General features: G+C 41.5%; 3 protein-coding genes across 6 annotated transcripts in view; 2 read left to right on the top strand and 1 right to left on the bottom strand.

Moving 5' to 3' along the window:
- The window catches only part of LOC309638925 (zinc finger and SCAN domain-containing protein 16-like), a 378,126-nt gene that overhangs the window by 354,067 nt on the left and 9,033 nt on the right, over nt 1–15,026 (top strand). The gene's annotated exons all lie outside the window — the stretch shown is intronic.
- The window catches only part of H1-5 (H1.5 linker histone, cluster member), a 127,339-nt gene that overhangs the window by 51,856 nt on the left and 60,457 nt on the right, over nt 1–15,026 (bottom strand). The window lies entirely within an intron of this gene.
- Nucleotides 854–12,627, top strand: LOC309638922 (zinc finger and SCAN domain-containing protein 16-like). Of its 4 annotated transcripts, none has more exons than XM_082415458.1 (4): nt 854–1,072; nt 3,420–3,878; nt 4,010–4,157; nt 9,227–12,627. In XM_082415458.1, exons 1-4 carry the CDS (start codon nt 1,046–1,048, stop codon nt 9,748–9,750), a joined length of 1,158 nt encoding a protein of 385 aa, XP_082271584.1. In that variant the 5' UTR covers nt 854–1,045; the 3' UTR covers nt 9,751–12,627. The 4 variants fall into 4 exon arrangements, with proteins under 4 accessions (XP_082271584.1, XP_082271585.1, XP_082271586.1 ...); XM_082415459.1 differs by lacking the exon at nt 854–1,072 and adding an exon at nt 1,458–2,218; XM_082415460.1 differs by lacking the exon at nt 854–1,072 and adding an exon at nt 1,458–1,880.

The raw sequence follows: 15,026 nt of genomic DNA on the forward strand, positions 1-15,026 counted from the left end.
CCATTCACGTGTAGCATTTGTAATCCCTCATGAGCACAAAATTCCAGTGGACCCACAATTCATGAAGAGTTCAGCAAGATGCAAAGTGAGTATGAAGTGGAGCAGAATAGGCTACCCAAAAATGTGCCACTTTGGAATGTGGATTATTTTGAGTTGAAAACTATCAAGACCCAGCAGATTCAGGAAAACTTCTACCTCTCCCTTAACTACCGGAAATAATTTAGACTGGGGACCTGTGCTGGAAAACGAGCTATTAACAGAGATAACTTTTTTCATCTAAAAGACCTATCTGCATGGCAGGGCAAGCATCTAATTACCAAACATCTGCTCTTCTTATCATCCTGTTAATTACCCTCCTCCCCTTTGAAGCCCCAGGCCCCTATCCCATTCATCAGCTCAGGATGGCATGTAAGCCTCTCTTATCTTCAGGGCTCCTAGACATAAAAAATTAAATTTGTTTTTCTTCTGATAATCTGTTTTATGTCAATTTAATTATAAGACCAACCAAAGAACCTAGAAAGGTAGAAGGAAAATTTTTCTTCCCCAACACCTGCTTCCCACTCCACTTACCAACTTAAAAAGCCTACAGAGTAGAAGCGTTCTTTACAAGCTACAGTTGTTAAATTTTTCCAGAAGACTCTATTCTCTACCTGGGGTTCTAATTTTCTTAAAGAAAACTTTTATGGTGTCCGAGCCCTGCAGCAGTCTCACTTGTTCATGTCAATACACACGATAAGCCTGGAAATTGTCATTTTAACTTGAGCAGTGGTGGTCTGTCTCACTGCGGCCACGCTGCAGGGATCCCAGGACAGGTCTTGGTCACACATGCGTGGGGTGCATCCTGTCCGTGGGGTGCATCCTGTCCCTGGGCTGTGCAAACTTGGGCAGGTCACTTAAGCTTTTTGCGTGTTTCCGGGTTGTAAGTAGAACACACAGCACCGCACCCATCATAGCGTGCCTTAAGCCTCCTCCTTTCCCTTCCTCTCCTTGTGGGTCATTTATGATCCAGACGGAGCGACTGTACTGATGGGAACACTGCGGACACATGCTGGTTGCGCGATGTGCCTGCCTGGTAAATACATTCAGGTTGACGGAGGTCGGGACGGAGTGAGGGATGCTGTCCAGAGAGGCAGGGATGGGGAGAGGACTCGGGGTCGGGGAACTGGAATTAGAGAAGTGATGCTCGGAGGGCAAGCGCGCCTAGGAAGGTCCCCGCCTGCTGCCCCGCGCCGGGGAGGGCGGAGGGACTCAACGACGCGGAGCTGGCGCTCGGACCCTCTTTTTAAGATGAGGCGAGTTACAAATCAAAACCCCATAGGCCTAGGCGTCCTGATGTGCAGACCTCGCTGCAGGCACGGGGCGCTCGGCCAAGCCAAACGGCTCGCACCTTCCCGAAGCCGCCGGAAGCGCAGGCCCAGGGCTGGGCCGGGTTCGCGGACGCACTTCCGCCGCCGGCAGGTCTGGGGCTCCGAGGGGCTGGGTAGGTCCGGGGCACCGCCTTCCCCGGGCGCTGGTAAGACTGGCGGGAAGACGGCCCCGCGTCGGGGCCCGGGACCCCCAGGTCGGCTGGGCGCGGGGGGGGAGGAGCCACCTCCTTGCTCAGTCGGCACTGGAAGTGCCCGCGGAGACCCCGCAGCAGCCGGCCCAGCTGGCGGCCGGCGTCCCAGAACGTTTCTAAGTCTCGCACTCCTGGGTTACTGGTGCTAACACGAGTAGTTCTATGCTGACCACCCGTTTGTCCAACGTGGCCGCCTACTCCCGGAAGCCTTCTGTGGTCTGCCAGGTCCTTGTGGCTTGAAGGACACAGACAGCCAACACCTCCTGAGCCTTGCGCTCGTGGTTGGTCACAATGATGTGCCAGTGCGGTAAATGAGAACGGGGTTTGTAGTCTAGCCTGTTAACTCACTATATTGTCTTGCTCTTTCGAAGATCCAAACTAGTGGAAGACATGTATAAGTGGCTCCATGTCCTTTATCTTGAATGATTACTAAAACAATCTTTCTCCAAGCCCAGTCTAGAATCCCCTAAATTAATCTTTAGGGCCGGGAAGGTGAAGGTGTTTTGGAAAGTTGCCCATTGAGTAACAGATGCTAGGCGCAGAGAAGGCACTAGAGGGCCTCCTTGCATCGTCCTATATTCTGTGCCCGGAACCCTAGAAGTGTACCTGAGCTCCAGAAGTGATCCCTGGAGCCAGCACCTGGATGACCAATGCACAGTGGTAACTGCATCCCTCTAACTGAGGTCTTACTAAGTGCCAGGCACTGAATTTAACTGATTCTCAAAATAACCCTATGTAATAAGGTCTGCCGTTTAGTTAATCGCACTGTAACATTATTTTCCTGGTTTTGTAATTGTGCTGGGGTTATGTAAGATGTTAACATTAGGGGAAGCTGGGTGAAGGTTATGGGGATTGTTCTGTACCTTTTTTCTGGCAATTTTCTATAAGTTTAAAATTATTTAAAAATAAAACGTTTAAAAACCTCTACGATATTTTTGCAGAGGGGAACACAGAAGTTTAGAGATGTTAAGCCACCACACATAAGAAAAGAGGATTCAAGCCCAGGTCTTTTGGAATCCACAGCCCGCGCCCTTAACCACTGCCTGCCATGCTAATTAGTTGGTAATCCACATTTCCGCAAACCCATAGGCCCTGCTTAAGTCTGTTGCTACATGGAAAAGTGAAACCACATACCCCCACACAGCCTACTACCTACACTAACATAATTTGACTGTTCAACTGTCTTCCCTAAATGTAACTCCACTATTCCACTTCTTTAGCAACATACCTTTACTATTCCAGGAAATTCTTGCCCTAGAAAGTAAAAGTTGCCGATAATTATATTTGTTTCAAGAACTTGCCCCTCAATCCATTTATGTGAACATCAAACTCTTCAACTATCAACGGATAGGATCTAGACTTTTTGTAACCAGCAACTCAAATTCTGCACCTTGCTGTGCCCATCAATCCTAAACTATTGTATCATGATCCTTGCCCAATCCTTATCCTGCTTTGAAAGATCTGCCTTAAGCCCCCAAAACCTCATAAATACCCTGTCTTTGCCTTCTTCCCTGGGAGACACCACTAAGACTCTGTCAAGTAGTGCTCTCTAAGAACAAACTTGGGTTGGCCTTATCAACTGATTGTTTTGGTGTTATTTGGAGGAAGCAAGCATCCAGCAATACTCCCAGTATTGTCAAAAATGCAGTCTCCTGACAAACTTCCCTTCTCCTACTTGGAAAAAGGTTTGAATTGCCTTAAACTTTTATTTTTTTTTAGTTTTCTTTATTGAATTCTCTTTAATTTGGGATTGAGCCTCCTTTTTCTTCTAAAACAGAAAGATTAGACTTAGTGTGTGAGCTCAAATATTGAATCAGCCTGCATATATGTATGTTTTTAACTATGGTTTCTGTAACCTTAGGAGTGTGCCCTAAAGGATAACACGTATCAGCAATCCTCCTCTTGGCCCATTGGAGTGGGAATGGCTGCTGTTTTCCTTCCAGATGTTCCTGAAGAGCCAAAAGAGCTCTTTGAAGGAACTAATAAAAAAGGGCCTGCTGTGGGTCAGAGATCTGGCACAAAAGGGAGCAGCCAAAACAACCAGGAGTTATTCTGCCAGCACTTCCAACATTTCTGCTACAAGGAGACTCCCGGGCCCCGTGAGGCCTTGAGCCAGCTCTTGGTGTTCTGCTGTGAGTGGTTAAGGCCTGAGATACACACCAAGGAGCAGATGTTGGACTTGCTGGTGCTGGAGCAGTTCCTGACCATCCTGCCTGAGGAGCTCCAGGACTGGGCACAGGAGCATCAACCAGAGAGTGGGGAGGAGGCGGTAGCTCTGCTGGAAGATCTGGAGAGGGATCTGGATGAATCAGGCCAACAGGTAGGAAAGGGCCCTATGCTCAGCATAGGGAGAGTTGGAAGTGAGCATCCAAGCTGGTCCTTTGTAGGGTCTCTGGGTATCATTTACTCTGTGGGCCTTTCAGATGCCTAAATGAGCTTGCTTGTCCTCAGGTTTCAACCCAGGCCTGTGCACAGGAAGTGCTTTCTGAGACATCAGTACCTCTGGATCCATCTAAGAAAGCAACATATCTACAGCCTCAACCCATGGAGATCCAGCTTAAGGGTGAATCTCAGGACCCTCTACACCAACAGGATTGTGGTTAGTGTTGACACTTAGGTCATATGGTTCCCCTGGAGACCTTAGAATCGTTCATCATTCAGCAGATGTATATTGAGTACTTATTATATGCCAGGCACTGTGCAAGGCACTATGTGTAATAAACAAAGTGGACATGATCTTTGTTTTCACGGAGCTTACAATAGTCTGACGACAGAGGCATTAAACAAACAACCACACAAATAAATATGCCATGATAGATTGTATATGGGGGGAGAGGGATGACAGAGAAGGTCTCTTTGAGGAAATAACATGGTAACTGAATCCTAAAAGTGGAGTAGGAATTAACCAAGTGAATAATAGAGGGGAAAAGCATTCCAGGCCAAAAGAGCATGTGCAAAAACAAGTGTGAAAGAAATTGGTGGGTTTGAAAGATGGCCAGTGTGACTGGAACGTGGAGAGACAGGCAGAGTAGCAGAGAGAAGATGGTCAGGAGCCAGAAAATGGGGGCTTTGTGGGTCCTGTTAAGAAGTCAGTAAATCTGTACCTTTCACTGTGTGTAAGCCTAACTCTGGGTTCTCTGAGGATCCCTGCCCTAAAGGAGTTGAGTATCCATAAAAAGATAGCTGTTGATTTGAGACAGTGAATGATTATGTGCCAAATTGGAGATCATGGTTCTGAGGAGAAGAAATCTACCTCTTCAGGCCCTGGTGGTAGCAGAATGGCTGGGATTTGAACTGGGTCATAAAAAAAACGGGTAGCATTTCACTGGGCAGAGAACATCAGGAAGGCTGTTGCTCATACTCACTCCTCTTCTAGCTCTCTCTGTCCAGAGACCCTGTTCTTCAGCTCTTCAGTGGAGATTTCTAGTTATTTAGCCCTTTTTTTTTTTTTAATTTGTTTATTTATGGCTGTGTTGGGTCTTCGTTTCTGTGCGAGGGCTTTCTCCAGTTGCGGCAAGTGGGGGCCACTCTTCATCACGGTGCGCGGCCCTCTCATTATCGTGGCCTCTCTTGTTGCGGAGCACAGGCTCCAGATGCGTAGGCTCAGTAATTGTGGCTCATAGGCCTCGTTGCTCCGCGCATGTGGGATCTTCCCAGACCAGGGCTCGAACCCGTGTCCCCTGCATTGGCAGGCAGATTCTCAACCACTGCGCCACCAGGGAAGCCTGTTTAGCCCATTTTTTTCCTCCCAGTGTTTCTTTCCTTCCCTGTCCTATCAGACCCATGACATATTTGGGTTTTGCTAATATGCTCAACATTCTCCCGGCCACCCTCACTGCACTGCCACACACATCACCACCCTGTTGGACTCATAAAACACCACCTGTGACCATACCTTCTCCACTTGCCTGCCAAACCAACTCAGAGCTATTCTTCAAGACTCACCTCAGCTGTCGCCTCCTTCAGGAAGCCTTTCTTGATACCTTCCTACATGTTTGAGTTATGTGATACCTCTTGTGCATACCTCTGTCACAGCAGTTAGCATATTGTATTTCCACTTCACTTGTCTGAAGCTCCTTCCGTTGATTACAGTTGGTCATTCTTAGGAACCAGTTTCTTTTTTAAATGTGAAATGGACATTTTCTTTAATAGTAAGATGTTAGTTAAGTTTTCTGACATGTTTTATCAATTTCTGAGGCACCGTTCTTGTATGCCAGCACCTTTGCTCTGGATTCACTCTTGTTGAAGTTCATCCTTTAATAATTATTTTATTGAGTCATTTGTTGAGACGTGGATGGATCTAGAGACTGTCATACAGAGTGAAGTAAGTCAGAAAGAGAAAAACAAATATCGTATATTAACGCATGTATGTGGAACCTAGAAAAATGGTACAGATGAACTGGTTTGCAAGGCAGAAATAGAGACACAGATGTAGAGAACAAACATATGGACATCAAGGGGGGAAAGTGGGGGGGGGGCGGGTGGTGTGATGAATTGGGAGATAGGGATTGACATGTATACACTGATGTGTATAAAATGGATGACTAATAAGAACCTGCTGTATAAAAAAATAAATAAAATAAAATTCAAAAATTAAAATAATAATAATTTTAGCAAGATTCTTTGGGTAGTAGACTTAGTCTTTGCATGTCGGAAAATACCCTTATTTTTCCCTCCCTCCTTTTTAATCATGGTTTAGCTAGGGTAAAATTCTAATTGATAATTTTTTTTCCTCAGCATTTTGAAGATACTACTTCACTGTCTTCTAGCTTCTATTTGCTAGTAAAAGGTTACTATCAGTCTTACTGCCTTTTAAATTTTTTTAGGGATTCCATCTTTATCCATTAGTGGCTTTTAGATTTACTCTTAACCTTTATGATCTGAATTTTCATTAAAAAGTGTGTCCTGATAGGGTTTTATTTTTGTTTGTCTTGCTTCATCTGAAAATGCTCTTTTGCTCTAAGATCTCATGTTTTTCTTCAATTCTTGGAAAATTCTCAGCTACTAATTCTTTAAATTGTGCTGCTTTTAAAATTCCTTATATTATTTTCTTCTGGAACGCCCAGAATACACTGATTAGAACCTACTTATCAATCTATTCATTTAGCCACTTTTTCACATATTTTATGTCTTTGTCTCTCTCTGGTACATCCTAGTGGATTCCTCTTCTGTTATCTTTGAGTTTATTGTCTCTAGTTTATCCACTTCTAAAATTTCTATTCAGTTTTTATACCACATATCTTTGTTTCATTTTTGCTTATTTTATTTCATAATTCCATGCTTATTTGCCATGGATGGTATGTCATCATTTATCTCTTTTAGGTATCTTTATTCTACTAATTTTTTCAGGATTTTTGATGAAAATAACTTCATCTGGATTGAATTCATGTTCCAATTGACTTTCTGAACCATCTTTCTTAGTGTTCAATTCATTCTGAAATTTTCATATCTAGGCTCACTTTGAGTTCTTTCTGATCTGTTTTACATCATCTGCTTCCATGTTTAGCTATTCTGTTGTTACTGTTACCTGGCCCCCTGGAACCAGGTTTTAGGGCTCCTGTTTCATGTCATACACAAATAATACCAGTGTAGTCACAGGCTTCCAGGTGGCTTGACATGGTTCTTGGTCAGAGTTGTATCTTTCTCTGTATGTGTCTGTGTGCTTGTGTATGTGTGTACCTGCGTGTCCCACCCAGCCTCTGGCATCAAGCAGTGAGCTGGTGCTACTCCCTGCTTTCATGGAGTACTTTTAGGTCCCCATTTTCCTCTGGGACTAAGACTTCAGTCACTCTCTGGGGCCCAGCAGACCCACAGCTTCAACTGTAGCCACCATTGTGTATTTTTGTTTCCTTTCTGGTCCACAGAGATGTTTATCTTACTTTTTAGCACAGATGGGTTTTTAGATTTATTTTTATTTTTTACTCAGTGTATTTAGAGCTGAAGTGTGAACTCATGGCGCCATCCTGCCTAGAAGTGTACCATTTTCCCCAACCTTTTTTAGACAGTTAGAAATTGAGTTTCTATGCTGTACTTTTTTATATTAATCCATAAATTTTTTTCTCATGCTGATATGGATTTTAGTTCTATTATATGTGCAATGCTGTTTTGCAACCCATCTGCAGTAGCCATTTTTTATTTGCTAATGGCTCTAAAAGACTATGTTCTTGCATAAATGCGTCTCTTCGTGTAATTTGCCTTTAAATTCTACACAGATATATCTAAGGTAACTGTAACATAAATTAAAGTTTTAAAGCACCTAAATACTTTAAGATAACCTTATATAAACCACTAACAATGAGGGTTTTTTAACCGTAGTGGCAAGCTGGTTTGGTGAGGAAATTATTGCAGGTTCCTGTCCTAAAAGGAGACCCCGAGGAAAGGCTTCTCTCACTTTTGGCAACATTCTTTCTCAGCTCTGCCTTATCTCTGGGTTTCTGCCCTTCACAGAATGGGCGCTCCAGGACCCAGAAGTGGCTGTCACTTTTCTCAGGCAGACTGCCAGTGAGCTTCTTCCCTCATCCACACTCTCAGAGATCTGGAATCTGCTGTTTGACCATGGCTCCTTCTCATCGCTCATCCCAGAGTCTCTTTAGACAACCCACTTTGTCACAGTCAGCCCAGTGTTTCTGCTCAGAGTTAGGTCAGACTTGTACTACATCCTAGATCTTCAACTGGCTCCATAGTAGTCTTTCCATTTTTTTCCCATTTAATATCTTTTAGAACACAAAGCAAACCACTTTTCCTTGCATTATTTCTACATGGTTATAAATTCTGCCCTTTACTCTGGGTCCTAAAAATGTGATTACTTCAGGGAGAACCTGGCTTGAATGGGACAATCTCACTTTTTTTCAGAAACTGTTGATCATTGAGGAAGTGGCCACATCTCCCACCCTGGAGGAGTAGGGGGTGTTGGGACTCTGCTCAAAGGAACCTCTGTAGGAAAGAAAGGCAGAGGAATTATGGAATCATGCTTTCCTTGGGTGAGGTCAGATGGGAGTCTAGGGTCTGCTAAAGAACCTTCTCTGTGCTAGTACTGGTTTCCTGGGAAATCTCGAATGACCCACAGAGTGTAGCTTCAGGTCTGACAGATTTCCAGTGTTCTTTGCAAGAAGAGTAGTAATGTCTCTGGGAGCTAAAGCAATTTCTGTCTGTCCCCACATGAGAACATCCTCTTTTACCCCATGTGTCTAGACTCTAATCTCTTTGTCCTGCATGTTTACAAATGTGATACTTCTCTGTGGCTGATCCCAGAGGCCTTCAGAGCAACCTGAACAGAACTGTTTCATGACTCCAACTTGGTACCTGCCACTGTCAGCTTCCTGTTTTGTTTTGTTCCTCCCACAGTTTCTGTTCTTTCATCCCTATCTACTCAACTTTTGGCCTTCCTGGTGAACCCATTCTTATCTTAGGTCTCCTTCTGTTGTTTATGATGCTTGTTCATTGGACCACTCTTAATCCTCCCTGATTTTTCTCCACTTTTTTCTTGAATCACCCCCTCCCAGTCCAGCCACTGCTAGTCCTCTCTTCCTTTGCCATCTCCCAATTTCCTCCTCAAACGTTGTAAAACCATTTTGTTGGTATATTGAAGCTGTGTACTTCTAGTATAAGAGTTTCATTTTATTTCCTGTATATTTCAGTGACATTTGAATACTGTATTTTTTATTTCAGATGATGTGATACGAATTGAGAAAGAAGAATTCATTCAAAAGCAGGAGCTTACTGTAGATATGGAATCCCAAGAAAAGTTATCAGACCAAATCAATGGAGAGGCTCTTGAATGTGGAAAAACCCAAGAACACGAAGGATGGACAGAAAGATATCAGAGAAACACTTCAAATGACAGAAGATATAAATGTGATGAATGTGGAAAAAGATTCACTCAAAACTCAAGCCTCATTAGACATAAAAGAATCCACACTGGAGAGAGACCCTGTTCATGTAATGTATGTGGCAAAACTTTCATTCAGAGCTCACAACTTACTGACCATCAGAGAATACATAGCCAATTAAAACCGTATCAGTGTGATGAGTGTGGGAAAGCCTTTTATTACGGTTTACACCTTGTTCAGCATCAAAGGACCCACACTGGAGAAAAACTTTTCCAATGTAATGATTGTGAAAGCTTTTCATTACAGCTCAGGCCTTATTCAACACCAAAGGACCCACACAGGAGAGAAACCATACCAGTGTAACGACTGTGGGAAAGCTTTCTCTCTGAGCTCACATCTGATACAACATCAGAGAGTCCATACTGGAGAGAAGCCATACCAGTGTAGTGAGTGTGGGAAAAGCTTCAGCCAGAGTTCAGGCCTCTTCCATCACCAGAGAATCCACAGTGGGGAGAAACCATATGAATGTGATGAGTGTGAAAGGCTTTCAGTCATAGTTCAGCTCTTGTTGGACACCAGCGAATCCACAGTGGAGAGAGGCCCTATGAGTGTGATGTGTGTGGGAAAGCTTTCAGATACAGCTCACATCTTCTGGGACACCGAAGAATCCACACTGGAGAGAAGCCCTATGAATGTGATGTGTGTGGAAAAGCTTTCCGGCAGAGCTCACACCTCATTGTACATCAGCGAATCCACACTGGAGAGAAGCCCTGGTGATGTCAAGAGTGATGTAGAATTTTCCATCTATGCTCATTCCTGTGGGACATCAGAAAAGCACAGCTAGATGTAGGGAACTCTGTGATCACTATTGCAATTTCAGCAGTCTTTTGAAAATACTTATAGAGGCTGAAATAGGCAGGCACCTGACAGCTTACCAAGCAAGACGTTGTGATGTTCTGCCACTAAGCACATCATGTGACGAACTGGGACTTTGGAAGGGCTCATTCCATATTCTCAAACTTTTCTTCTCTGAAGCAAGTGGCTCAGGCAATCTAAATGGTCTGTTAGACAAACAACAAGATTTTAGAGATTACTACTGTTTCTTTTCCCCTTCCCTTTTTATTCTCCCGTTTTCTTTGGAGATGGAATAATAATCTTGTCTAAAGTGTGAATTTAGAGTTAACATCTGATCTGCATTTTTTTAAAAAAACATGAATTTTTGGTTAGCTTGATAAAATACATTAACCAATCAATTACATACACTAAAACATTGTGCAATACAAAAGCCACTTTGTAATATTGGAATGAACTATGATTTGTGCGGGTAGGATGGGTTAGTGGCAGTAGAGCAAGAAGATTTACCATGCAATTTCCCAGTGACCTTTCACATCTTAAACCAGAGAGGGCAAACAGGCCAATGGGCTGTAGTTGGCCTGCACATGCATTTTTCTCACAAAGTTTTTTTGTTTTTTTTTGGTGACATAAAATTATTGCAACTACTTAAGTTCACATAAACTCTGACTTTCCAGATTCTCTTACAAAAATGCATGATGTGGCAACCCTGGGCACCACATTCCCATGTGGGAACAACTGACTGGAGCTGATTATCACTGTTGTCTAGTTGGACATGGTCCCCACTGCCACACAGATTCCTACTGTCTTATGTACCCCCCTTAATTCATTTTGTCTGTGTGAACCCTGCCCCTGCCCTAAGGGTTTCTCAGAGAGGCTTCAGGGCTCTAGGTCCCTTACCACCAAAACAGCTTCATTTTAATTAGTTTTAAATATTGGCCTCCTAAATAAGATTTCTCTGAAGAAAGGGTTTTCTGCTAGCAACAGTTGGAAGATTTAGATTAAATAATAAATTCTAAAATGTAACTTTTGAGCACCTGAAGGTAGAGGAAAGCCACTTTAAAGTTTTCTTTAGATAGAATTTATAGGTAATCTATTGAACGTCAATTATAATAGCTTCTAACCAAATTCTTAGAGACCAGTTAATCAGGAGAGATGAAAAACATAAAAACACACATGAAGGGAGTCAACATTAAGTGAAAAATTGAAAAAACGCAAGGCCAAAAGCAGAGACCATTTGGGAAAGAGAACCGTTGAAATGTGAAACATTCAGTAATAGGAGCAGTTGTGGGAAAGCAGTGGGATGAGGCCTTAATGGGAGAGTAGGCAGAAGTGAAAAGAAAAAGCAGCTAAGAAATGGAAAGATGGGGATAAACTCTACGACAGGAGGAAAGCGAAGAGAAGTTAGGGAGAAAAGGGAAAGACCAGAGATGCCAGAAAAACAAACTTCGAACAGGAAATGGAAGCAAAATTAGTGAAAACATAATAAATGAAAAAGCAACCTTTAAAGAAACGTGAAGGGGAAGTTGAGGGTTTGTAGAGGCTAGAGCCCATGTTTTGATCGTTGACCTCCCAGTGACTTCAGAGTAATAATCAACCCTTTATTTCTATGCCATGTAGGCCAAATCCCTCATATGAAAGATCCTAACCCAAACCTGAGTTCACTACTCTATGTACCACTCAGGATCCTGGTCCTGCATGGGTCTCTGAGTGTTGAGACACAGGACGCCCCTCTTTACCACTCTAAGCCCCAACTTGTTGAACTCTGCTCAGCCTGAACTCTACCTTCTTAGCAAAACCAAAAAAGCAGAAGGATTCCCCTGAGGAGCAATAGTATATTCTTGGCCTCTCTCTGCGAGGCATGTGGCTTGCCTGTTCCACTAAAGAGGAAAAAGCATGTTGTGAGATAGTAATATCCATTATAAATTAAATAATAATATATGCAAAAGGAAAAGCCCTTTGCAAAGTATAACAATAATAGCTACCATCTGTTGAACCCCTGTGTCCCAGACACTATACCAAGCACCTTATGGTCAATATATATCTCATGTAAACTTTCCATCTCTTCTATAAGCACTATTTATTATATCTCAATGTCTACATATAATTTATTCTTATGAAAAGCTTGTAATAAAATGAAAAGTTTTTATTACATTAAAATGTTAAATAGCCTGTTAAAGTGCTTTTAGAATAAAATCACACAACTATGTAAAACAGATTAAAAATATCAAAAATTGGAAGGGAATGACAACAAAATATCAATAGTGACTGTATTTAGGTGAGGAAAATGGAATGATTCTCTTCTTTTCTTTCTACTTGTCTTATATTCCAAATGGAAAAGTTAGAATTTGTCCTACACATGTAATAAATACTTTTAAAAAATTAAAATGCTACAGAATTTTCTGAGCCTTTCTGGAGATGATTCTATGATAGTTTTTTCAATTATTTTCTTTAGGATTGGTTTATTTAGATTTTTCTACTTCTTGAATGAATTTCGGAACTAATGGTTTTTTCCCAGAAAACCATCAATTTCATTAAGATTTTTTTAAAATTTTGGTAGCATACTTACCTCCTCATCTGCTATTATTTGTCATTGATAACTTAATTTTCTTCTCTCACTTGGATTTACCATAGGTTTGTGGTTTTTATGGGCTCATTTACAAAGATTTCATTCTTGGATTTATTTATTAACGTGACTTTTTCTATTTTTAATTCATTTACTTTTATTTTTCTTTTCTAACCTTTTCCTTGGGGATTTCTTTCTCATTCTTTTTCTGATTTCTTGAGTTGAATTCTTAGTTCATTTATTTTCTCTCTGTTGAAATAATGAAAGCAAGTGAGTATATACATCTACCATGTGCTGATATTTTTTAAAAATTGTCCACTAGTGTTTTTTCTGGGTTTTTGTTTTGCTTTGCTTTGTTTGTTGGTAGTTTTGGAAGATATAACTAGAGGGGGAGAAGGAAGGACTCTCCTTGTCATACATAGACTGTCTGCTTATGCCTTAGCAAAGAGGTCAGAGAGGCTTTATCCAAGTAGAGGAAGGACATTCCTAAGCCAAGGGCAGAGCCAGGATTTTAACAGGATCTGTGACAGTGGTTGGAAGCCTCATTTTGTCTGGTGTTCAACCACTCAAGTTACCACAGCTGGTGCTCCAAGGCGCTGGTGTGTTGATTCTCTGAAGTTGACGAGTGACTGAAGCCAGGGGTAGCTGAAGAATACTCTGGGCTACTCAGTAAGTTCACGGCCTCTAGCAAGGTTTGTGTTTGAAAACCTGATAAGAGAATTTGATACAACAAGGCACTAAATAAGGAGGGAGAAACATGCTAATAGTGCACCATGCACTAAAGGGGAAACAGGAAATAGTTAAGCATTTTCTAGATTTTTTACTTGCTCGTTTGTCTATGAGGGACATATTATGCCACAGTCAAGGGAAAGGGCTTTGGCTTTCCATCATGTAATTCTAATGAAAAAAGAACAGGCGTTATCCTTTGTCTAAATTTTTCTACCCAGAGAGGAGAGTTTTCTAAAGCTTACTTGAAAGTCACTCATTTTTACGCTTTCTAAATGTTCCACCCAGGTTTACTTGATCACTTATATTTGCCCAAAGCACAGGGAAGTTAGATCTGATTTTCATCTTAAAGGAGTTATACTCTTTTACAGGATGACTTGTCAGGCAAAGAATTTCAGAGAGAGAAAAGAGATATTGATGGCATTCTCCAAACAGGAAAATTGTAAGTTGTGAAGAATAAATAGGGTTTAAAAACAATTATCTTTTTCTATTTACACCAGTATTAAGTTTTTATAAAAAATTAAACCTTAACAGAAATATATAATGTATAAAATGCAAGTTCTCTGTAAGTTTACCCCAAGTGATAATCACTGAGAACACGTTTAAGATGATTATTTGACAAAAATGATCATATCATACTGTTTTGTAACTTACTTTTTTTACTCAGTATGTCTTTGGCATCTTATAGTTTTTAGTTTTAAAAGTGATTGGGTATAAAGGCTTCTCTGGTGGCACAGTGGTTAAGAATCTGCTTGCCAATGCAGGAGAAATGGGTTTCGAGCCCTGGTCCCGGAAAATCCCACAGGCCGCGGAACAACTAAGCCGGTGCACCACAACTACTGAGCCTGCGCTCTAGAGCCCATGAGCCACAACTACAGAAGCCCGCACGCCTAGAGCCTGTGCTCCGAACAAGAGAAGCCACCACAGTGTGAAGCCTGCACATCAGAACTAAGAGTAGCCCCTGCTCGCTGCAACCAGAGAAAAGCTCACATGCAGCAATGAAGACCCAACGCAGCCAAATAAATAAAATAAAATTTTTTTTAAAACTGATTGGGTATATAGAAATTTAAATTCCCAAATGCTGGATATTTGGGTTTCCCAGTTTAAATAAAAACTGTCTTTTTGTACACATGCTCAAACATTTGTATAAGTATTTTATATGGATAATTCAAAGAAACTAAGTTGCTGGATCAAGGAGTACGGACATATTAATTTTAAGAGGTCTTGTCTTCCAAAAATATACAACAGTGCCTCTATTTCCACACACTTTCTAATATTGAATATTATCGATTTTTTGTCTTTAGTAATCAAAAAGATTTTTTAAATCTCATTATTGTTTTAATGTAAATTCTTTAAGTAGTAAACTTGAATACTTTTTAACAGTCATTTTTGTCTATCAATATTTGTGTTCTATAAATGACGACTTAGGTCCTTTGCCAATTTTTCTACTGGCCTGTTCACGTTTTTCTTTTCTTTTTTTTTTTTTTAAGAGATC

The sequence above is a fragment of the Balaenoptera physalus genome, assembly GCF_965194825.1.
Source record: "Balaenoptera physalus genome assembly, chromosome: 11".
In the NCBI taxonomy this organism is placed as follows: domain Eukaryota; kingdom Metazoa; phylum Chordata; class Mammalia; order Artiodactyla; family Balaenopteridae; genus Balaenoptera; species Balaenoptera physalus.